Here is a 24,754-nt window from a genome sequence, read left to right as displayed (position 1 = left end):
TGAACGTTTACTGCATTCCAGCCAATAAATTCCATTCCCGGATCCGATGGAAGAAAAGCGCCAGCCTTCCTCCTTCCCCCTTTTCGCTTCTTCCCCTCCCTCCTCCTCCCCCTGGCTTTCATTCCCTTCTGCCTTTCTTTACAACCTAATACCCTGTCGACTCAGGGCCAGGGCCTACTTAGGGGGGGAAACAACACAGAGCGCCAGACTGGAGACAGCATGCAGACTGAAAAAGTTAATCATTACTTCTGTCTGCCTTCATAATCTAATCACTTCTGTGCCTAAGCGCAGGCAACAAAAGCTCTCTCTCTCTCTTTCTCTCACAGAGCCAACTCTACAAAACCATTGCCTAGCAGTCCTGCCTCTCCCTCTCTCTCCCTGCCCCCAACTCTCCAGATAGAAACCCAAGTGACCCCCAAAGTCAAGAATGAAAGCTAATAGCCAAAAGCAACAGAGAAGGCTATTTAGACTAGCTCCGCATGCTGCTTATCTGGACACACACCCTGCAAAAAAATAAAAATAAAGCCCTCTCCTTTCGCCCGGCCACCCACCTCCTCTGGGTCTCCTACCTTTCTTAGATAATTAATAACACTTAACAATTAAGATAGTACATTACGTTGATGAAGCTAATCAATCTTCCCAACATTCCTGGGAAGCAGGCTGCAGAAGGGAGAGGGGAATTCCTTTCTTTAAAATAAGAAACAACCTTCAGTTTTAAAAGTTAAGAGGGAGTTTGCGTGCGTAGCAGCAATTCACTGTGTGAACTAGCAGAGGAGAAGGAAACTTTAAAGAGAGTCTGCAGCAGCAACAGAGTCTTCTTGTGCACTTGCTTGAACTGCTGCCGCTGAAGTTGTTTCGTCCCCTGACCTAGTTTGCCACGCCAGGCTAGACTAGGAGAGAGGGAGAGGGAGAGAGAGAGAGAGAGAGAGAGAGAGAGAGAGAACGATCAGGAACTGCTGTCCCTACAAAGTGGGTTAAACCCCCAGCAGTCTGAGCTACCGTGACAAAGTCAGGTTCTGTCTAGACTGCAGTATCTGTACTATATTCAGGTCAAGTTGCCACTAAGGCCTTTTCTTACTGGCTTGGTTGCTACAGAAAGATGCTCGCAAGCATAGGATAGCCAGCATCAAACCTGTGTAATAACAATAATAATAATAATAATAATAATAATAATAATAATAATAATAATAATAATAATAATTTATTTATACCCCACCCATCTGGCTGGGTTTCCCCAGCCACTCTGGGCTGCTTCCAACAAAAATATTAAAATACAGTAATGCATCAAACATTAAAAGCTTCCCTAAACAGGGCTGCCTTCAGATGTCTTCTAAAAGTCTGGTAGTTGTTTTTCTCTTTGACATCTGGTGGGAGGGCATTCCACAGGGCAGGCGCCACTACCGAGAAGGCCCTCTGCCTGGTTCCCTGTAACCTCACTTCTCGCAGTGGGGAACCACCAGAAGGCCCTCAGCGCTGGACCTCAGTGTCCGGGTAGAACGATGGGGGTGGAGGCGCTCCTTCAGCTATACTGGACCAAGGCCGTTTAGGGCTTTAAAGGTCAACACCAACACTTTGAATTGTGCTTGGAAATAGCGACATTTCTTATCCTCCATTTCCCGTCAGCGAACTAGCTATTTAGACTTTCCATACGGGGGCATTGCCCAAGGAAGCAAACAATATAAAATCTGAAAGGCAATTTTCAAAATCAATCAAATACACACATATACACTAAATGCAGGCACAATGGCAGACAAAATACAGTAGAACGGAGCTGGAAGAGGTACATAAAAGGGATGCCAGGGACTTTTGGTTTACGTGAGAGAGAAAATATGGCAACCTGGAGGAGACACTTGGCAGTGGAATTGTGGTGGGGATGGAACAGGTTGGAAAAATTACATGGACTCAAATGTTTTCCAGTGAAGCAAATGGGCACATGGTTTATGACCATGCAATTCCTTGCACAATGGATAATTAGCCAATGGAATTCATTGCCACAGGATATTGAGATGGGATCTAACATGAAATGTTTTTTAAAGAAGTGATACGGAAGATAGGCCTATGGATTGGTTCTGATCATGGTTTTCCGAAATGCATGCTCTTATGTTCAGAGATGGCATGCTTCAAACTACCAGAGCATAAAACAGAACCACAGTCTGCCTGTGAGCTTTCCTGGAGCATCTAGCTAGTTACCTTGACATCATTTGTCTTCTTGCGACCAAGTGAATTCTGGCACCTCTGCTCTTTGTATCAACCACCAATGTGGTTCACACAGATCAGAGTTTTTTCTCAAAGCTGCTTTCCATCTAACAATAATACTTAACAATAGTATTTCTCTTTGAAATGGTCAAAACACTTCACATGTGTTACCTACTTGTGATCCTGACAACAACTGAGTCAGGTGAGTCTTATTAACCACCATTTTGCCAATGGCCTGACTCTATCTATTAAAAATAACAAGCAGTATGGGACTTATTTTTTTATAGGGCTTACTTCTGAATAGACAAGTATACTTGCAGCATAAACATCCAGGAATTTCGATGTGCAATCTTTCACAGGCATGCTCATCAGCACCAAACTAACAGCAGGTGAAAAAAAGGCTCTGTATAATGAAGTCCACTAATGCTTCAAAGTGAGAGATGACGTTTACCCCATTAGGGTGTAAAGAAACAAACATGAACAACTGTGGGACCTCTGTGCTTTTTTATTTAAGCATGTGCTACTCTGCAAAAAGGCTAAAAGCCTCAGCCTGGTTTCCAAATGAATGCAAGTGACCATCTGAGCTCTGATGACATAGATCTAAGTTACTTTCCCAAAGCTATCATCACTTACAGACCATTCGCACTTTAGGAAGCAAGCACATCCGCTCCCTATATATGGTGGAATCTGCAAAGAGTCAATGAGAACGCCCAAAGTATGTCTACAAGTATACAAACTTATATCTCCCCTTCGCACCATTTGCCTTTTCAGAAACCAGTGTCCACTGCTGGTGGCAAATGTACTTGACTGCATTTGTGCACCATGGTTAACCATGAGTGCCCAGATGGCTCCCACTTAACTATTTCCTCAGCACCAGCAGGAGCAAGAAACCACGACTCCTGGTTTAGTGTTACACCTGAACCCAGGATTGTGGTTTGTTTCGCTCCAAACAAACCATGATGTAGAGCCAAGGTCTATTCTTGGCTTACCAACAGTGATCTGTTTGGACTGAAGCAAACCACAACCTTGGTTTGGATGTAATGTTAAGCCAGAGATCATGGTTTGCCACTTCTGCTTGAGCTGGGGGAGAGAGTGATGAAGGAATGATCTCAGTGCTCACAGTAACCTGTAAACTATTCTATGCAGTGAGAGCTGGACCATAAAGAAGGCTGATCGCCGAAGAATTGATGCTTTTGAATTATGGTGCTGGAGGAGGCTCTTGAGAGTCCCGTGGACTGCAAGAAGATCAAACCTATCCATTCTTAAGGAAATCAGCCCTGAGTGCTCACTGGAAGGACAGATCCTGAAGCTGAGAAGAGAAGACTCCCTGGAAAAGACCCTGATGTTGGGAAAGATTGAGGGCACAAGGAGAAGGGGACGACAGAGGAGGAGATGGTTGGATGGTGTTCTTGAAGCTACCAGCATGAGTTTGATCAAACTGCGGGAGGCAGTGGAAGACAGGCGTGCCTGGCATGCTCTGGTCCATGGGGTCACGAAGAGTGAGACACGACTAAACGACTAAACAACAACAGTTCTATGATCACTGCAAGTCAGCCCTTAGTTGATTTGTGATTTTGAAGGTGGTGCTGAAGGCATCAAACAAACCAGCACAACACAACAGAATGAGACAACAGAATGAGACAATTTCCAAAGCACACAAGACCAAAGCAATTTATGTGTTTGGTTATGGATACAAACCTAATGAACGGAAGAACTTTTAAGAATACCCATGCTGACTCGGACTAATGGTTCATTTATCTCACCATTCTGTCTTTTGACAGTTACCAGCCAGGTATCACAGATGCTCACGAGTAGGACAAGATTGCAACATCTATCTCCCAGTTTTCAGATCATCTACCTTCAGGAAACCCTTTCTGCACAATCTTTTCTGCCATGGAACCCCACACTGCCAAAGGATTCTAGAAAGATACAGATTTCTGATTACACCACAAGCTTTTCATGTGGATTTTGTAGTTTACTTTTGTTGTTGTGCCAAGATTGGATGTTAAATTCATAAATGTTATATATAATTAGAACTAGACCACTGGCTTGAGTTTTAGCACGCCAATAGCAACAGGTTCATAAGGGGTTGGGCAAGTGGCTCTATTTACTTCTTGTAGCTGCCAAGCTACATCAGTCTGATCTAGACACTCGTACAGCAGTTTGTTGTAAGAATCAATGGGAATTTTATTGTGCAATCTTTGAATGATGGTTTGTTTTATTGGAGTTATATGGACTACTTATGTATCATTTGTCGACAAACCCCCCTTTTTAATCTGCCTATGATGCTCTGTGCTGTGACCTATGGTCAAAACAATGAATTACTTACAGAAATGCGTTTTCGCAAAAAGCTTATCTGTTACCACTTAACCGTCCAATCGGAGAAGCAGCCTTAATATGTTTCCAAGAAACCCTGGGATTCTCTGCAACACGGTTTGGAAACTGGCGATCTCGTTTCTTACTCACCTGAGTTAAGTATTAGTCCATCCCAGCTATCCTTTATATTCAACCCTAACCCTCCGTGTGGTAATAATGCTCTGGAACTCCTGGTATCTATGAATTAAGTCCGCCCAAGCTCTCATTACAAGTGATACAGCCTGGGGCAAACTTTAGAAGCAACAAAGTGAAAGCTCTTTAGACATTCTCAGCTTTGGTTAGTCAGGCATAAATAAAAGAGTTGCTTCAGAAGTTAATGAACTTCTGTCCAACTATGAATGCATAAGTCACGGTGTGTCTTTCGAAGGGAGGGTGCTAAGCTACCCAGACAAGAGCGTCCACTGAACGCTGGCATCGCACTCCCTTTGAGAAGATAAAACTTGATTTAAACTTTCTCTAGGCAGCAACACGGCACTGTAAATAACACCTACTAACAAAGAAAATTGCTACATCCCAAGGCTGCTTATCAGATATATTTCTCATATGCATATACATTACACACATTCACATCTTGTTTACAGGTATACACTCTTTACTGAAGCTGAATGAAATTCCCTGAGTCAGCAACTAGAACCCATAAAATACTGATTGCGCTTGCATCCGCAGGCAGTGATGTGTGGAGTGGGAAACCTTTCCAAAATGGAGAATTTTCTGACTATTAGAAGTAGTGAAAGGATGCAAACTGCAAATATGTAATATTAGGCAAGCTTTGTAGTTCAATTTTTTTAGCTTTGTTTACTGAATATAAGCAAAATAAGCTTATAGGCTAAATTATAGTGCTCTCTAAAGCATCACACACACACACACACACACACACTTTAAACGGAACATTTTCATTACTCTTAAATCGCATAGGAAAATTTTCCAATTCAATTTTTTCCCAGAAAACCAACACGACTGCCTGAAGGAACTGTGATCTACACATAAGGAGTCATGGCTGTTAGGTCAACATTGGTGGGCCTTCAGCTAAGAAAGAACCTACAGAGAACAATGAAGCTATCTCGGGGTTCAAAGTATCTATCAGCCACAGTTGATTTAACAGAAAGAAGGGGAAGCCTCCATTGAAGCAAAGAAAGAAACACCAGAGAAATCTGAACTCCTCCCTGGTAACCCTGAAATGAAGACCCTCACAAAAGGCAAGGCCACAAGATCTAACGCAGTACAAGAAAACATACATGTGTTTCTCCTTCTGCACCTTGTAAAATCCAAAACCAAAGCAGAGCTGAGTCTAGGTCTTTTGCATCTCTGTCGAAGGCAAGAAGCAACAACAATGGACAGGGGGGTGAAAAAAAGAAAACTTATGTAGTGTCAGAATAGGCAAAAGTTGCCTTGGGTCTGTTGAAGCTTCTTCACCCACCCACCACCCTCCCCTTTATGCAGAGAACAAGGTGTTACTCTGGCTTCGTAAGCAATAGCACACATGCCACCACAATGGAAACAGACCTCATTCCTGTTTTTTGGTAGTGAATGAAGCAATGACAAACCTAGACAGCATCTTAAAAAGCTGAGACATCACCTTGCCGACAAAGGTCCGTATAGTTAAAGCTATGGTTTTCCCAGTAGTGATGTATGGAAGTGAGAGCTGGACCATAAAGAAGGCTGATCGCAAAAGAACTGATGCCTTTGAATTGTGGTGCTGGAGGAGGCTCTTGAGAGTCCCATGGACTGCAAGAAGATCAAACCTATCCATTCTGAAGGAAATCAGCCCTGAGTGCTCACTGGAAGGACAGATCCTGAAGCTGAGGCTCCAAGACTTTGGCCACCTCATGAGAAGACACCCTGGAAAAGACCCTGATGTTGGGAAAGATGGAGGGCACAAGGAGAAGGGGATGACAGAGGACGAGATGGTTGGATAGTGTTCTCGAAGCTACCAACATGAGTTTGACCAAACTGCGGGAGGCAGTGGAAGACATGAGTGCCTGGCATGCTCTGGTCCATGGGGTCACGAAGAGTCGGACACGACTAAACGACTAAACAACAACAACAACAGAAGTGGTGGTGGTGCTCCTGCTATGTTCCTGGTAAATCCAATTCTTTAAAGGCACAACATTATCACCAGTAAGAACTGGACTCTTCCTTTCTACTAAATTGCCACAGGAGGAGCTGCATAGCAAATGGCTACTACTCATGAGAAGCAAGTGGGATTTTCAAGTGTTCATGCACGCTTTTGAACAGCCATTTCCAACACCAAAGCGCTTCTCCCTCCCACGTAGATTTTAGCAATAAAGGGAGATCAACATTCATTTTCCAGGGGCCCATCATTCATCAGCCAACCACAGAGACATAAAGGCTCCCAAGGACATACCTGAATAATCTATCATCTACAGAGACAACACTTCCACACCAAATGTGCTGCTTTGGTTATGAGCCTTGATTGAGTAAAACTACACATGGGGAAACTGCAGACACAAACACACGCCAAACAACAAGGAGAGCGTTGACAATGTGTGCATTTTTAATTTAAGAATGATGTTTCAAAATTATGCCAGTGGGAGGGGTGGAGAAGAAAGTTAAAAAGGGCAGAAGAAACAAGACAATCCACCTCCGTCTGCTCAAACCGCCTGCATCATTTTGCTGTGGCGTCTTGTTGTGTTTTGACAAGTCACACTCGCTGAAGGATCAGCAAGCCTTTACACACTGACAACTACAACCCCAGGCTCTCGTTGTTATGAAAACAAACTGAAGCCAAAAAGGAAAGGGGGGGGGAAGCAAGGGGAGACAAGAAGGATGAGGTTACTTAGGCAGCAAAGGAGCTAGCCAGACTTCTGCTTTGTGCTTAGTTCAATAAAGGGAGTTCTATCACCCTAGCCAAGCAAGCTTCCTCTCTCCCTGATGCATGTGAAATTGGGAGGCTAGTCAAATTAGATGCAAACGCCAGGCTCACGCCCAGCAATTTGTAATCATGACAAGTCTACTTCTATCACTGTCTCAATCTGCTGCATATAGAGGCAATAAGATTTGCCGTCGGTTGGGACCAATGTACAGGGAAAGCAAGCTCTTCTGCCCGTGATGCTAGCTCTGAAAAGGACACAGGTTGCAAAGAATGAAAGGAGGAGGAATGACAGACACAGGCATGGACTTTCCACTGTTGTACAGGCAACAGCATCGAACCCAGGATAGTGAGGATTTAATGTCAAAAACCCACCATCCCTGCTTCCTCAGTTTGCTTATGGGTTTCTGCCAATCTGATCCATCCAGAAATGGATAACTTGTCTTTGCAATGAAGGCCGCACAGGAACCACATCCATGCGCCAAATGGTCTGAGCTAATCTTCATGCAGTGATTGCAAGAAAAATTCAACTAATTTTCATGAACAAGACACAGGCCAAACTTGCTGTTGAAGGACATATTGTTTAGTTAATTGACCAGGTTTTTTTATTCTGAAATGGTCTGCCTCAAATGGGTTTTAGCATCTGGAAAAATGTTTATATTTAGATTTTAGAGTCATTAATATGTTGAGGGTCAACAGGCATCTGATTTCCCATATGCTGGCAGGGATTGCTACCGTTATCTCCATAATGGTCAGCTTGTGAACTTGCAGGTTCATCCGAGTTGCCACTGTTGGGGAGAGAGTATTGGGCTAGATGTGGTTTGTCTAAGCCAGAAGGACATTTGCTTGTGATCTTATCACCAGATTCCTAACCAATTAAGATAGCTTGGGGCTTATTTGTTGCTGTTCCCGTTGCATTTCCTGAGCAATCACATTTTCCGGCCTCTCTCTGTAACCAAAACTTATCTCAAAAAAGATAACACAAACCGCAGAAGGCTAGGGTTTTTGGAGGCTAACAAAGACCCATAGACAAGGCTAAACACTTTCTGATTTAACTTGTATCTCTATTCACACCAACATAAAAGGATCCTACCAAAAACAAAAGGGGGAAAGATATCAGATCAAGGTCAGGGCTTTAAAGGCTGGAGCTAGGATACCATTAGCTCCTTAGGAAGGGGCCTGCATGATAATTGGCCTGAAAGGGTCTTTTCCCACCCTCTTCCCCTTTAAAGAAAGGGTTTAATTGTGCCAGTTCTTTACAGACAGTCAAGCCAGATTCACCAAGACAGCTATAAAAGTTACTTCCTTTTTTGTTCTTGCTAATGCACAGGGAGATACTGAAGAGGCTTTCAAAGGAATTCCTCAAAAAAGGGCTGGTGGCTTAATGTTTTTAAGGGCACATGAACACACTCAGTAGCATGGAAGGGGGGGGGGAGAGAGAGAGAGAGACCAAACACACACAAAAATAAATAAAAATCCCCTCTGCGTAGCAAGGTTAAAAGGGTAAAGGAGGGCTGAACGAAATTTTATGAAGTCTCTCCCCCCCCCCCTCTTCTGTGCTCCTTCACCACCCCAAGTTGAAACCTAGATAATGACACTGGGTGGAGACCAAATTTTAATCCTCAGCAGCCAAACCAAAATTAGCTTCCCAGCCAAAAAGCTCTCTTTGCCTCGCCTTCTGGGGAAGGAAACCAAGGGGGAAATCATGAAAAGGTTCCTCAGTAAACTGAGACAGGAGGCAGCAAGGCAATGTTCAAGTAAAGGTGACCCTGCTATTAAAATATTTTTTGAGATAATAAAAATAAAAATCAAGCGCTCAAACAGTCTCTCTCTTTGGAAATCAGGCCCTGCAAGAGCATGTGATTACTAGGAAAGGGGATGACGGCAGCCGTCTCAAGCCTCCCTGTCTTTTTCTCCTCTTTCACTAATTACTAACTACATTTTCCTTCCTTTTGTCCTTTCATTCTTTTTTTTTTAAAAAAAAAACTTTTCTCATGAAGCAATGATGCAATATCCTATCGTGTTTCAATGTTTCCTGTTAAGAACAGGGTGAAAGTTACCATTAAGTGTTTTAAAAATACTACCTGCTATCAACACACGCCTTCCGTCCCCCCAAAAAACCCTCAGGGACTGTGTCATCCCCCCCCCCCCCCCCGCAGGCAGCAGAAAACTGGCTCTCTGGTCCTGAAAGCTGAATGGTTTTTCTATCTGTGAACACAAGAACTTATCAAGCCAAGGGGGATAATTTTTTAAAGGCTGAAGAGCCCAGGCTTTAAAAAAGGACTCCCAATTTCACCATTCCACAGCTCCATTCACTCACCCCGCCTTGGTTCACCCTGCGAGTCTTTCACACGCTATTTGGGCCCACCCACGTGTGAATGGGGTCAATGCCTTTTCTGCCCCTTCTCCAGTCCAGGAATAAAGCCATCAGTTTTTCCATATTCCAGTCCCCTTTCCCCAGTCTGCATGCTACAGTGGTACCTCAGGTTACATATGCTTCAGGTTACAGCCTCCGCTAACCCAGAAATAGTACCTCGGGTTAAGAACTTTGCTTCAGGGTGAAAACAGAAATCACGCAGCTTCTGGGGTTTTTCCTGTTGTTATTCTGTCTCTCACAGCTACAATAAACCTACCATTAAAATTATGGACTGGTTATTACTTCGTCAGAGAGCAAACAGGCAAATTTAGCAGGGGATCAAATACTTTCCCCCCTCGCTGTACATGTTGGAGGGGGGGGGAGAAAGAACATACATGAAGTCCCAGGTAGCTTATGAGTTGACTTGAGCGCAATTATTGAACTATGGTTGGTGTAAAATCTGCATTAGGTGGCCCTACGTCATGCAGGAGGCTTAAATGTGGAATAATTTATTGTTGGTAGAGGCAGTGAAAGGACATGAGGCCTACATGAAAAGAGCTGGCCCTCCCCAGCCATATAAAGGAGTTGGGTTTGGACATTCCTCACTAATGCAACTAGGCACAAGTAAGAATGATGTAGGGGGAAATCCCAATAAAGAAACCTTAATGAGCATTTTCTTGCAGAAAGTCCCTGTGCTTCTGAAGACACGGCGGCTCCGTGTGATTAAATTACCTAGCGGTTCCCTCCAGCCTATCAGCAAAACAGAATAAAATAAAATGAAGACTATATCCAAGATTGTAAAGTTGGTTAAAACAGCTAATTACAAGCTCAGGGGCCAGAGATCAAGCACTTTCAGTTCCCACCGTTCTGACAGCACCCAGCCCAGGTTCCTTCTCACAGATATTCAGTTCCTGAACAGCAGAAGACCATCTCCCGGTTAAACCTTAAAACAAACTCTGCAGAAAACAGCAGCATGCCCCAAAAAACCCTCCAAACCAAAGTAAGAAGGTAAACACGAACGTTGCTTTCTTTTGTGTGGAAAAGAAAGACTGAACTCAAAGACTGAACTAAGTCTATGAAACTGCGCTTAATATCACTTAGCTGAAAAGAAGCTGGAGAGGAAACTGCTTTGTGACACTAGGAGGAGAGCCAGGTTGCTAGGTATGGGTCATTCAATCCTGCTCCGAAAGATGGTCCTCTCTGGCAGTGACCTCCGACTGGCCCTGTTGTCGTCTTCGTTTACACGGCTCCCTCCGCTGCGCAAGACACCACCAGTAGGAATTTCACTTTCATCTCCGCGAAACCGCACTGTCTGATAAGGCAGTGGCCGAGGCCCAAATATTTGGGCGAAACAATTGAGAGAGGTCAGGTGCCTGCATCTCTTCAAAACCACCCGGCAGGAGTAGCAGAGGAGATGGGCTGCCGCAGATAGCGCAAAAGCAGATAACCCCAGAGTAACCTTAGTTAATAGCCAAACAGCGAGCGATGGAGGAGCATGTTGCAGCCTCCTAGCTGAGCAAACACAGGAATGGGAAGTACGTGCTGGAAGGAACAGTCAGGGGTGCCTACCTGAGGTATTACCCCGAAGGAGCAGCCAGCCACCTTTGCCAAGAAATCCCTATCAGTTTTCTGGGTCTTGGATCAGCAGCTGCGTGAGAGACTGGGTTTACACAGCAAATGTGACTCTCTCCTCCACAGCAAATACTACACCTCCTATGGTTTCTGTGACCGCCGAAAACCCTGCGTGCGGTTAGCTACACCCTTGAAAGTGCTGCCCTTTTGTTCACGCGGTAGTATTACAAACGACTGTTATTAAACAACCCGCCGCTGCAATTTTGCTTATCGTTCCAATAGCAAAACACATGGAACGAGGACATGGGAGAAATGGCGAGGAAGTTTAACGGGCGGGGTGAGAAACGAAACACAAACCCCACACTGTCCATGTATTCACACTTTTACCAAGGGAAGTGGAATGTCTTTGTTGCGCCCGCTTTTCAAGCTTTGCGTTTCTTTTCTTAACCTTACGCTACACCTTCATTCCATCATGGAAGCTGAGGCAGAGTGCCACTGGTTTCCAGGTGGCCTCCCATCCTTACACTGGCCAGACTCAAAGCGGCTTGGCTTCAGAAAGGGCATGATGGCCTCTTGTGGCTTCTGACCATTCCCCACAGAGCCCAAAGAATAACCTAAATAAAGTACAATGAAAACAAAGGCCATGACTCTCAAAGGTGGTGCACAGAGCCACTGACTGAAACAGAAGGAAACAGCAAAGAGTGTGCAAAATAGGCCGGAAGCCACTTGAAGAGGGGTGGATGTGGCAGAACGTCACAGGCCTTCTCCAGTCTTCTTGTCTCTCTCAAGCCTTTTCTGCATTCATCAGTCACGATACAGTCATACCTCATGTTACGTTAGCTCCATGTTATGTTTTTTCAGGTTGCGTCCCGCGGCGACCCGGAAGTACCAGAAAGGGTTGCTTCCGGGTTTCGCCGCATGCGCACCTGCGCCAAATCGTGTCGCGCACCTGCGCAGATATGGCCCTTCAGGTTGCACGCTTTTCATGTTGCGAATGGGCCTCCGGAACGGATCCCGTTTGCAACCAGAGGTACCACTGTACAGTTAAGTTGCAACCATTTTGCCTGAGGTGAAGCTAGCTGTGTGTGAGCTCTTAGGTCTGGGTCGAGTCCCCCTGACTCTCGAGGAAATAGCGGTTCAGATCTCTACCGGGGTGCCTTTTACCCCTTCCTTCCTCCACTCACATTATGCAACATGCGTTAAGAGGCAGCCCATCCAGTTTGTCTGGGAAAAGTAGAGGCTGTCTCCTTGGAGCACCCAAAATCGCACATTAATGTCATGAGTAGTGCGAGAGTGTGTCAGATACCCACCCTTATACGTTGCAAAGGCAGCCACTACACAGGTAAGCGTCCGAGCCGCGTCTTAAATAATCTATCGCCATAAACAGGGTCCTGGGGAATAGGAAGTGCCATTTGAGGTGTTGTGCAGACAGAAGGATTTCCTAACGTGGAGAGTTCTTTTAGCTCCCTCGTGCAAACTCTCTGGCTGTGAGCTCCAACCGCACCTATTTAAAGTTGCCCATCTGGCTCAATTGCCAACTCTTACATGCAGAAGTAAACCGTCTCACGTGATGAAGCCTTCACCACTTCCTCTGGGCAAATTTTATTTAGCAGGCAGATACATAAATAAAGCCAGGCTCGCGCCATTAGGGTTAGACTAGACTTTTAAAAGTGTGCTTTTGTATATTTGTTGGGACTTCATCTCCCTCCCCCATTATTATTATTTCTTTAAAGAGCTCAGAAAGCCATGCAAACATTATTTGGGGGCGGGGAGAACTGTTGAGGGAATGTAGCAGGCCAAAAAGGGAAGAAAAAGAAACCCACTATATTAGAAAAACACTCACAAAAATTACATGGTTCTTTATAATAAGAACTGTCTGATAAACATCACGCTTTCCTTCTCACTGCAACCAACCTTTTTTTTTAAAGGCCCAAGGAATGTTGACTTTTGTTATTAATGGCTGCAATCCAGCTACAGTTAGTCGTGTGACCAAGTCCCAGTGACAGCAAAGAGACTTAGTTGTGACTTTAACTTCCATTGCTGTCTACTTTAGAGTAAGTAGAGAATCATCGGGCCCAACCCCCCTGCAATGCAGGAATATACATCTGTCCCATACGGGGATCGAACCTACAACCTGGGCATTATCACCACCCTGCTCTAACCAACTGAGCTGCACACGTGCGTATCCAGAACAGGAGGGTTGCATCCGGACTCCCTCGCATTTTGTAGGCTTCTGAAATGTTGCTTCTTCTTCCTATGGAAGTAAAAGCCCAGAGAGAAAGCGGGAGGGAGGGGGGCAGTGCAGCTAGAATGGAGCGTCAGAGGCCAAAAACTACACGGGACGCGGTGCCAAGAGTGAGTCTCCTCGGTTTGCTACATACTGCTCTGGTCAGATGATGTGCGAGGAGAGCTGCAATGCTTCTGTGCTAGTCTGGCAGGCAGCCTGTTTCACTTCAAAGACTCCATTGCTGTCATCTTAGCATTAACCCCTGATAACCTTGTCCTTTCGCACAGACAGACCTGAGTTTTTAGGTAAGCCATTTAATAAGGCCTAAGTACAAGCTAATGCTCTGTAAAACCCGCCTCCTTTTTTAAAATCCAGCAATAAGAAAACAGGCTGCACAGGACCACATTTGAAACCATATATGGAGAGATATATGTATTTATGTTGGGTGCGGAGGGGGTTTAAATAAATGATGTACAGTCATACCTCGGGTTAGAGCCGCTTCAGGTTGCGGTTTTTTCGGTTGCAGACCGCTGAAACCCGGAAGTACAGGAACAAGTTACTTCCGGGTTTTGGCAGCCGCGCATGCGCAGAATAATAATAATAATAATAATAATAATAATAATAATAATAATTTATTATTTGTACCCCGCCCATCTGGCTGGGTTTCCCTAGCCACTCTGGGCGGCTTCCAACAAAGATAAAAAATACACTGAAATACCACATATTAAAAACTTCTCTGAACAGGGCTGCAGAAGCGCTAAACCATGCTTTGCGCATGCGCAGAAGCGCCGTATCGCAACCTGCGCATGCGCAGATGCGGGTTGCGAACGCTGCAGGTTGAGTACGTGCATCCCACACGGATCATGTTCGCAACCCGAGCATCCACTGTATATGGGGTTTGTGTTGTTGTTTTTGTTTTTTTAAAAAAGCACTACCAATTGTTTACATTGAAGGTATGCAGCCACTAGTGATTTTACAGAGAAATGCCTCACTTTAAGATTGTAAGAGGAATGGTGAAGTGTAAACAATTGTATTTCTTCTGCAGCTATAAATTTGATATTAAAGGGGCGGGGACTGGAATGTAATTGGGATTTGTATGAATAAAATTATCCCGCCCATCCTAGTATATAACACCATGCACAATTTAAAACTGTTGGGTAGTCAGATGAACAGAACAAGACTCTTGCATCAAAGAGGGGATTTCCACAGGTATGCGCTTTGCGAGTGTCACTTTCAAAATTTCCCTCTTCGACAGGAGACCTGCTCTCTTTATCACCTAACTTGTAGGGAAATGGGAGAGAAGATAAATTTGGCCACTAACAAAACCAAGTCCTGCCATTGTGAAGGGTTTCTGGGTTATTTTCTTTTTACGTTCCGCCTCTCCGTAGCTGATACAGATACCAGCGAGGATCAAAAAGCATAGTGAAACATACCAGGGCCGTTCGCTATTTCACAATGAAATGGCCACCAGCTTTTCCTTCAGAGCTTTTTGTAGTAAAAAGTAGAAAGAAGTAGAATTGAACATATGTCTTAAATAACACAAGGCCTGTTCTCATGTGTGGGGTGCATTTGACTGTCACACCTCTTCATGTTATGGCTAGTTTACTTGCACAATCTAATATCTGCCTTAAAACGGAAATAGAAACAGTATGACTGTTCTGAGACCAAAGCTTCCGTTGACACAAACAGGTGCAAACTTTCAAGATACGTAGAGCTGAGCCCAAACTGCAGTTTTCGTAGTGCTTAAAAAAGAACAACCCCCAAACACCTCTTTTTAGTGATTTTCTTCTTCTTTCTCATTCTCACTGTTTGGTTATTCATTTCCATTGAACTCACTCACCCTCACTCTCAAATCGCCCTTAGGTGACATCATCTCCCTGTTCATAACAGGACCACTTTTGGGGTAGGATCACCCATGTGACTAATCCAGTAAACTGCGACAAACACCTTTTGCCTCTCTTTACTGAAAGGTAGATTAGTTGCCACCTCCTCCCTTCCCTCCCTAATTTGCCTCCCACTTCCTCTCTCACATTACATCGGGTTAACTGCAACATATAACTTCTGGTGCCGTTCAGAATATGCAGCCATACCTACCAAGAAAACGTCTCCAGCCAAGGTGAAGGTGCTGGCCTAAGTTCAAAACAAGAGCTTGACATTCAAACAAGCAAATACCCTCACACGAAACAGGCAGCTTGCCCGTCAAAACTCACTCCAGAAGTAATCTGTATCCTCCTAATGATACAGAAATGGGATTCTGCCTCAATCGCCAACCCAGTTCCAACATGGATGTTTAGCTTAGATAGCTCAGTTGGTTAGAGCATGGTGCTGATAACGCCAAGGTTGCAGGTTCAATCCCCGTCTGGGGCAGCTGCATATTCCTGCATTGCAGGGGGTTGGACTAGATGACCCTCAGGGCCCCCTCCAACTCTACAGTTCTGTGATCCTGTGAACGGCCTTAGCAAAAATGGCTGTGCCTCAGCATCACTTCTGTTTGCAGGCTGGGACCAGAGACCTTCAGTTACCAGATGTCTGGCTTCTTTGACCACTCCCGCCATTTTTTCTGGCCCATGTAGGACCAGTCTGGATACTCAGCCTTGGTGAAGACTTGACGTTTCCATCCCCCAAAAAACGTTTTTGATTTGAATTTCCATTGAAACGAGGCTGCCATTTTAATGTTTTGATGTTGAATTTTGATCTTGTTTTTTAAGTTGTACAGTGGTGACTCGCAAGACGAAATTAATCCGTTCCGCGAGTCTCTTCGTCTTGCGGTTTTTTCGTCTTGCAAAACACGGCTATTAGCGGCTTAGCGGCTATTAACGGCTTAGCGGCTTTAAGAAAAAGGAAACAAACTCGCAAGAACTCGCAAGACGTTTCGTCTTGCGAAGCAAGCCCATAGGGAAATTCGTCTTGTGGAACGACTCAAAAAACGGAAAACCCTTTCGTCTAGCGAGTTTTTCGTCTTGCGAGGTATTCGTCTTGCGGGGCACCACTGTATTTCAATCAATTTGTTTTTATATCGGTTGTTACCTGCCCTGAGCCTGGTCTTGGCTGGGGAGGGCGGGGTATTATTATTATTATTATTATTATTATTATTATTATTATTATTATTATGTGTCCCCCCAGGGAACCCACCCAAAGTTTATTTACTGCAAAAGAAACATGAATCTGCATCTCTGCCCAAAAGGGTAGACAACTAATGGGCAGGAGAGTCACAGAGTGAGATGGACAAAAGACCTATGGAGAAGGTGGGGGAAAGAGAAAACCAGGGAGTGGTGGTGGTTTTTTTGCCTCAGGAGAGGAGGATTAACTGAGAGGCAAGTTGGGGAGGGCGGAAATTGATCCAAGCCACATGTTTACTCCCAAGTTTCCCTGTTCAGGTTTTAACCTCTGGGAAGATCCTCCTTTAAGGGGGGGGGGGGAACGTTCCTAAAAAAAAAAAAAAAAAAGTTAAACTAGGTCCCAGAAAATTTGGCCAGCCAACCTAGTTTCTTTCCCTCCCCACAACGGCCCGGCCTTCTCGTCCTTTTTTTTCCTCCAAACGCCACACATAACATGAAAGGGCAGCGCAGAGTGAATTAAAGGTCACTTCTGGTGGAACCAGTTCCTTTGTGAAGACCCCCACAGGATTAAGTTTTCAAATCCAGAATATATATATATATTTCTGTCTCCCTCTCTCTCTCTTTTTCTTCCTTTGCCAAAAGAATCAAGTCACTGGCTCCAGGCTCCCAGGCTTCCTCCCACCCTGAACTGAGCCTCATTCATTAGCTGGAACCGCCGCAGCTCAGCCCAAGCCAGGAAGAAAAACAGCAAACACAGCAAGTGAAAAAAGAGAGAGTCAGATTGGTTATTTTCGAGGGGGAAACACTTTGGGCCGCGGCGTCTGCCTCTCTCCATCCCCACCCTGCTTTTCTCGCTCTCTCCCATGAATTTCTCTCATCCTTCCATGATGGTCACCCTCCCACATCCTCTGGGCAGCGCGCGTTCCCCCCACACCTCCGCCATTCATCAGGGAGAGTAGTTTTCGCCACATGAAACAGAACTGCAGGAGTATTTGTAGCTCTGAAAGGCATCCCTTAAAGGGAAACAGCCAGGCCCTTCTTGCATTCTTCAGGCAAAAGCTAGGCATACACACAGATGTGTATGTAAATTGCACCATTTGCCCTCCAACTGTTTTAAGATGCTCTCCTTGAAGCAAATCACCCAGCAGCGCCTTCTCAACAGAATTATTTTTGGGGGGATGGGGGTGGGAATTCTGGCAACTCCTGGGGGAGAGGGAGAGCTGGCTAAAAAAATGTTTAATAGTCTCCTAAAAAACAGTGTAGAGCGCACTTCGGGAACAGACACCATGCAAGCCCTACTGCAAAGCCAGAATCATTTCCATGTTGGATGTGGAAGAGGACTCTGGGGCCATGTTTTTAGGAAAACGGTGTGCCCATGGACATAATAAATAAAATAATAATAATAATAATAATAATAATAATAATAATAATAATAATAATTTATTAATTATACCTCGCCCATCTGGCTGGGTTTCCCCAGCCACTCTGCAGTGCAAGCATCCACAAAACAGTTGCTTTGGCATTATGATTTCAATAATCGCGCCCCCGATTAACCTCATTGGTTCATTGATTTCAACCGTTTCACATGACAGACTCACAATATGGAACTGCTATAAGTGAGGCTAATATCCCTTTCCCCATGTTCTTCCCCCATCCCCACCACAACTACAACGGGGGGGGGGTGCATAATGCCCCCTCCCTCACATCCTTAGTGCTGCCCCTGAATTTCTGAAGCAAGGAACTTCCTTCTTTGCTAACAGAATCAAGTCACTGGCTCCCTGGAATATTTAACGCCCTAGGAGATTAAAGTTCCAGATCATGTAGGGAGTAGAAAAATCTGCAGGTGGAAAGCCGCAGGAAGGGTGACCCCCACCCCAAGAGTGGGGCAAGGCTACACAAGTGATGGGAGATTACATGAGGGGTGATGCCTAAAGAGGTCCATCGTGTGCACCACTGAAAAACATTCTGGGAAGGTCGGACTAAGTAAAGAAACAAAAACAAGAACAACATTGCTAGATTAGATCCATCTGCTCCCAGCATTCTGCCATCAGCATTGGTAAGGCCTCTGAAAAGTTCACAAGCAAGGTATGAAGCCAACAGCTGCACTTCTGATGTGCAGAGATACACTCTCGCTGAACCATTTAGTTCATACAGCTAATAGCTACGGAGAATCTTGTTCTTCGTGAACTTGTCAAATGCTCTCCTTTTTTTTTGCAAGCCTTCTAAGCTAGTGGCCATTGCTGCAAATGAATGCCATAAGTTCCCATAATGAATTCTGTAAGCTGACCATGTGCTCTATACTGCCGTTTCTGCGCCTAAAAAAAGGACTTGCTTTCGTCTGCCCTGGCTGAACCTACTCTGTTCCCCATAATGCTCAATGTGGCATTCAGATCATCTCAGATGTACACCTTTTAAAGGCATGTGAAGCTGCCCAAGAAAAGCTGAAGGCTTGTCTGTGTTGGGACAATACTTGGCATCTTACATCTTACCATTTGAAAGGTTAAGTCACACAGCAGTGAAAGGTTCTGTAGACGGGTCACCATATATATCTCATGGTGCCAAGATGACGGATTAGACTAAAAAACGAGAGGTAGGTTTGTGTATACATATGAGAGAAAGAGAGGGGGTACGTAGACATGGTCTGTGTGCGAGAGAGGCAGAAAGCCTATGTGATGTGTGTGTAAGAATTTGAAAGAGAGAGAGAATGTCGTGGCAGGTAAGTTTGTTTGGTTTGTGTGTTGAGAGCAATAGAGCTCCTTTGGGAGGAAGGAGGACATACATTTAATAACAAATAAGCAAACGAACAGATGACTCTGACAACCCATTTCGTAATTGCTTGGGATAAAGTGAGAAGGCAACTGGCCTAGCTCATTCATGGGAGGCAATAGGAAAAAGGAAGAATATGTGTGCTTTTCAGTGAACCATCCCCTACTTAAACCTAGAGAAGTTATTACTACTGCAGATAAACGTAAAGTACCCTAAACGCCCCTGATAATAGCTCATGAAAAGCCCTGTTCAAATATGCTCTCTAGCAACACATCTCAACTGAGCTGCTCCAAACCCTGGGCCCCAATCCAAAGTTAAGCACTTTTAAACCTTAATGTTTGCAATGGGTGGGAGTCAAGCATGTGCTAAAATTTCCTGACTGGACTTTTAAAACGCTTAGCTATGCCTAGATAGTGTTTTCCCCCTTTTGCCTTTTTGACTGCAGTCACCTCCTCCTCCTCCTAGGGAATTTCCAGAGGCACACTTCGAGATTTCCAGTGGATTTGGTAGAAAATCAGGCAAAATTCAGAACAAATGCTCCTTCGTGCAGCAGGTATTCAGCTTCTGCTTCAGAGCTCGCCATTTCCTTTGTGACTTAAAGCACTCCCTTCCCCTCCTCATTAAACTGTAAATATCTACAAAACGTGCAGTTAAAAAACAACAACACACACATCTTTTATTTTATTTTTTTACAGATTCCCTTTTCAGAGTGGGAACTTGGCTCTCTGGCATGCTAAAAAAACTCAGAAGTCGCCAACACCCACCCACCCCAAAATTATAGAGGGATAAGATCTATTTCAATGAGGCTTCGAGTGCGGAAGACGGCAACTGGAAACCTCACTGAAAGCACCAGTTTTCCACTTTTCCCCTGCATTACCTAGTGAGCCCCACTAAGAAAGCATTCCACCACCAGGCAGGCGATGTTATTTCCTGCAGCCCCATACCCCCCCCCCCCGCTTTCCCTCCCCTTCAGCAGCAGACTAGACAGACCAAGATGTTATCAATGCGCAAACGCTTTCAAAAAGAGTCTCCCTTTAAAAGCTAGTACTTCCTTTGCTTATTTCATGTGGTATCCTGAGAAACTAAACCGCACCCCCCTCGCGTACTCGCGCATGTTTTTCTGTCTCTTTGAAACCACCTAGCATCCTTATTGTGTTGTACTGATTCTTTCTTTCTTCTCGTTTTTGCCCCCCACCCCTACAGATGATGTTCAGCTTTTTGCAGAAGGAGGCCCTGCTGAAAAACTAGAACCACAAGTTGCTCTCTTTTTTTCAAGAAAGGAAAAACAAAGGCTAACCTGCAAGTGCCCCCACTTCTCTCTCTTTTCCCTCTCCTCCTGCTCATTTGATTAATTCTCATTAGGGCCCTTTGAACAAACAGAATACTCCCCTCTCAAATGACACACAGGCAGGGTATGTATTACGCTAAAAGGAAAGCAAACAAGTCTCACTTAAATATAGCCATGCTGCTTGCAATTCCTGGAGAGAAAGGCACACGCACCATATGCACACTCACCACCAGATAGCCGACATATTTCTGACATTCCGGTCTAGGGCTAATGAGCGGAGGAGCAGAACCATTCCACAAACCATAAATCAAGCCGGGACTCCTTGGCCAAGGAATATTTGTCTTCCGAAAGGTTCACAAGCCCAGACAGGCATTTTTGGGGCATTAGCAAAAACACACACACACACACACAAAACCAGGGGCATCTCAAGGAACAGAACTACACAAGCAGCAAAAAAAAGGGAAGCTTTGAAAGAAGCCGGTCTGAGTAAAATCAAGGTTCAAGCTCCCTGAGCTTCAGCTCAGGATTGCGGCCATAAACATTACAGGCAAGTTAGAAGTCAAAGGGATATTTGAGGGACAACAGCTCTCCAAACCAGGTGCCTTACGGCCTCATGATGCTCGTTTAACAAGACTTTTTGCAAGAGACCCAGCCATTCCCATTCCCTAGAGTTCTGGGCCACCAAAATGTCTTACAGCACAACCAGAATCACTGAAATGCCAGCCCAAACTTGCAACCTTTAAGGGGGGGGGGAGGAGCAGGAGAATGCTCTGGCACACCCATGCAGTGGACAGTATATAATTTAACTCTCGGTGCATAAATCACATAGTCAGACAATGCCCTCAGCTAACTGCTGTGTTGCAGCTGCCAGCCTAGCAGCAGTCTTTGTCTAGGATCACAACCAGCTCTTTTAACGACGGGGGTTGACGGCGAGGTTGTTGGGCCAGAAAGATAATGCGAGGGAAAGGTGGCTCGTGTTGACAGCGCAGCCAGAAAATACTCTGCCCTAGGACTATTCAACACCGCGTGTCACAATACTACAGCATCACACAGATGTGTTGTATGGTGCCAAATCAAGAAGGGATGCTCCACACTGCAGGAGAATCTTGCATGTAAAGGCACTATGGCTATCAAGTTGCCAGCTACCATCAGCAAAGACCTACACACTTAATAAATGCTGGTACAAAAGTATATAGGAAGCTGCCATACACAGAGTCAGACCATTGGTCCATCAAGCTCCGTACTGCCTACACAGAGTGACAGCAGCTCTGTAGCGCAGTGTTTGTGGACTACAGTCCCCACCATCCTTGACCATTGGGTCCTGCTAGTTAGGGGTGATGGGAATTGTAGTCCACAAACATCTGTGGAGACCAAAAATTTACTTTAGGGTTTTAGGCAGGAGCATTTCCCACGGACCCACATTGGACAACAAGATTCCTTCACTGCAGGGGGTTGGACTAGATGACCCTCATGGCCCCTTCCAACTCTACAACTCTGTGCCAGGAACATGGAGCCTTCTGCATGCAAGGCCCCTGTGCACAGAAAATCTGTGGCAACCGATCACCTGGACACCTAGGAACTGGATGCTGACCACTGAAAATATGAAATGGCTCTTCAGCCCTTTGCACAACAGGTCCATAAAATAGTTCTTATCGGTCTTGATTGTATCCTTTGATGGAACCGCGATTGAGGTTCGATTCAAAGATCTAGATTTTTTGCAAGCACACATCTGACTTTTCTGCTGCTGAACTAGTTCAAGGCATATGCATCTGCTGGAGCTTTTCAGACAACCGAGTTCCCAACACCTGCATGACTGCATTCATGAGAGGGGAACAGAACAGGCTGTGTTTGTCTGGATCTGTCCTACCAGTTAACACAAGAGAAGAGATGGGTACCACTTCAGCCACGACAGGGCAGACCACAGTGACAGACATCTGCCGGATCAGAATGTTAAAAGTCTTGCTAAACGTTTATGAAATGTACAACAGCAAGGGTACGAATGAAATCCTGTTTCTTACCTGAAAGCCCCCCAGGGGCCAGATAATTAGTTCCCCCTGTCTCAGTGGAGGAAGGCACAGAGTCTGGACAACTTGCTGCAAGAGAAAAGGGAAATGAATTAAGAAACAAGCATGACGTACCACTTCAAAAAGAGAGAGAGAGAAAGGCACACTGCAAACAATGTCTCCAGCCAAATGAAGCACATTCCAGAGCGTTTAGCAGGAAGTTATTACTAATTGTCTGCACAGAGACACTGCAATTCTTCATGATACACCCACCCTAACTCATCACCCATGTCTAGGCTCCACTCTGCCACTTAATCACATTAGTCAATGAGCACAAGATTACAGACTGGCTGGAATAGTCTTCCCTTCCCCTCATCCCTTCTTTTGTTTGGCTGGTTTTCTTTTCTGGCTGGTCACTGCTTATTGAAATATCCATCTTGCCATGCTTAAGCCATAGCTCAAGATCAAAAGGGAGTTTTCACTGGCGCACTACTGATTTGCGTTAAGGCAGTGAGTTGACAATGCAAAACTGAAGAAGATCTGGGGGGCATTTTGCCAAAGACATTCCTTTCAAAAAATACAAAAACTGTCCTTGTTTCCATATTATTTCAATAGGAATCTTCCAAATGACGACCAGCCTTTTGCAATACTTTGTCTGGGCAAACTATGTCTGACAACCAGTGGAAAAGGCTCCATCAGATACATCCATGAAAACTTATGCCATCATAAAATTGTTAGTCTTTAAGGTGCCACAAGACTATGGTGTTTTTGATGCAACATGGCTACCCTACTACAAACTGTTATGTAATGTCATTTTAAAAGAGTCTTATGGAAAAACAAGTGTTGGGGAGAGAATTTTCAAGTTCCTGGCAATGAAAACTCAAGAGTTTCTGTGGTTTTGTTTTTTAAGAAACAAAACAAACAAACAAAACAAAGTTTGATCTGCTCTAGGAGAGGAGGGTGAAAAAAGTCTAGAAGTCACATATTCTCAACCAATTCCCATACCACCAGGGCCTGAGGAAAACTGGACCCCAGGTCATAGACATAAATCCAAATCTAAGCGGTTCAAGTCCAGGAGAGAAATAAAGGAAATCAAAAGCCGATCTAAGGATGTGCCCAACCTCAAGACAAGCTGGCAAACTGTCAACATGGCCTATGGCTACATGAAGTTAGGACACGCAATGGCTGCAGCACAGCGATGGACACATGCAAAAACACATAGAGACTTTGCCTTCAACCCCTCTCTACCCATCCCTCCAAGTTGTTTTTCCAAGAACTCACTCCTGAAAAAAATAAGAGCAGGAACACGTGTATGTGTGCGTATGCGACTGTGTAATCTCATTTTATCAGAGTCAAGTATAACCCTGAACAGGAATATACAGTTTAACAGGATATACTTAATCAAACTGAAAACAATGGGGCAGACAGGAAATTGAGTTACTTGTGAAATACTGTATACTATACACTTTCTAAATGTACAGTGTTTTCAGCGTTCTAAGGAAACGGCCTCTTGTTTTATTTTTTTAATGAGACATCGACGCTTTGCCTCTTGCTCTACATCAAATGCTTCGTTCTTGAGATGGCCCTAATTCTCACTCCAGGTATGAGCTGGAGCCTGGGCTGTACCAGGTCAGACCTGGGGGTAGCGGCAGTAACTGACATGGCGGAATGCTCCAATCTCCACCGCATGAACCTCCATTGGCAAACTCAAGTGGTACAGGCCAGGTAACATAGAGCTAGACCCATGCAAAGAGTATGAAAAAGCAGAGGGGAGCTACTGAACATACGGAGGGAAGGGACAGAATGATGGCCAAGTCCCAAACTGTAGCTCAGGGGTGAAGACTACGTGGCCTTGGAGGTGCTGGTGAGCTCTATCTCCCCCATTCCCTGACCCCTTAGTGGCCACACTGATGGAAGCTGAAGCCCAGCAAGTGTGGGGCACAGGTTCCTCCACCTATCTTGTAGGACTTCCAAACCCAGCTCAACAGTGGGACATCTGTTGCTTTGCAACCAGTGTGGCAGAACATAGGAAGATGCCTTATGCTGAATCAGACCCTCTGGTCCATCTAACTCAATATTTG

General features: G+C 44.9%; 1 protein-coding gene and 1 non-coding gene across 4 annotated transcripts in view; one reads left to right on the top strand and one right to left on the bottom strand.

Moving 5' to 3' along the window:
• The window catches only part of SMAD7 (SMAD family member 7), a 50,262-nt gene that overhangs the window by 14,419 nt on the left and 11,089 nt on the right, over positions 1-24,754 (bottom strand). For all 3 annotated transcript variants that reach the window (XM_028748211.2, XM_028748209.2, XM_028748212.2), the window contains one exon: positions 22,689-22,763. In XM_028748211.2, the coding sequence (XP_028604044.2) occupies positions 22,689-22,763 (75 nt within the window). The remainder of the gene's footprint in view (positions 1-22,688; positions 22,764-24,754) is intronic.
• Positions 15,851-15,924, top strand: TRNAI-GAU (transfer RNA isoleucine (anticodon GAU)). The gene has a single exon. It is a non-coding gene; the product is annotated as a tRNA-Ile (tRNA).

Source organism: Podarcis muralis, chromosome 11, assembly GCF_964188315.1.
Source record: "Podarcis muralis chromosome 11, rPodMur119.hap1.1, whole genome shotgun sequence".
NCBI classification, from domain to species: Eukaryota; Metazoa; Chordata; class Lepidosauria; order Squamata; family Lacertidae; genus Podarcis; species Podarcis muralis.
This window is presented reverse-complemented; position numbering and strand designations above follow the sequence as displayed.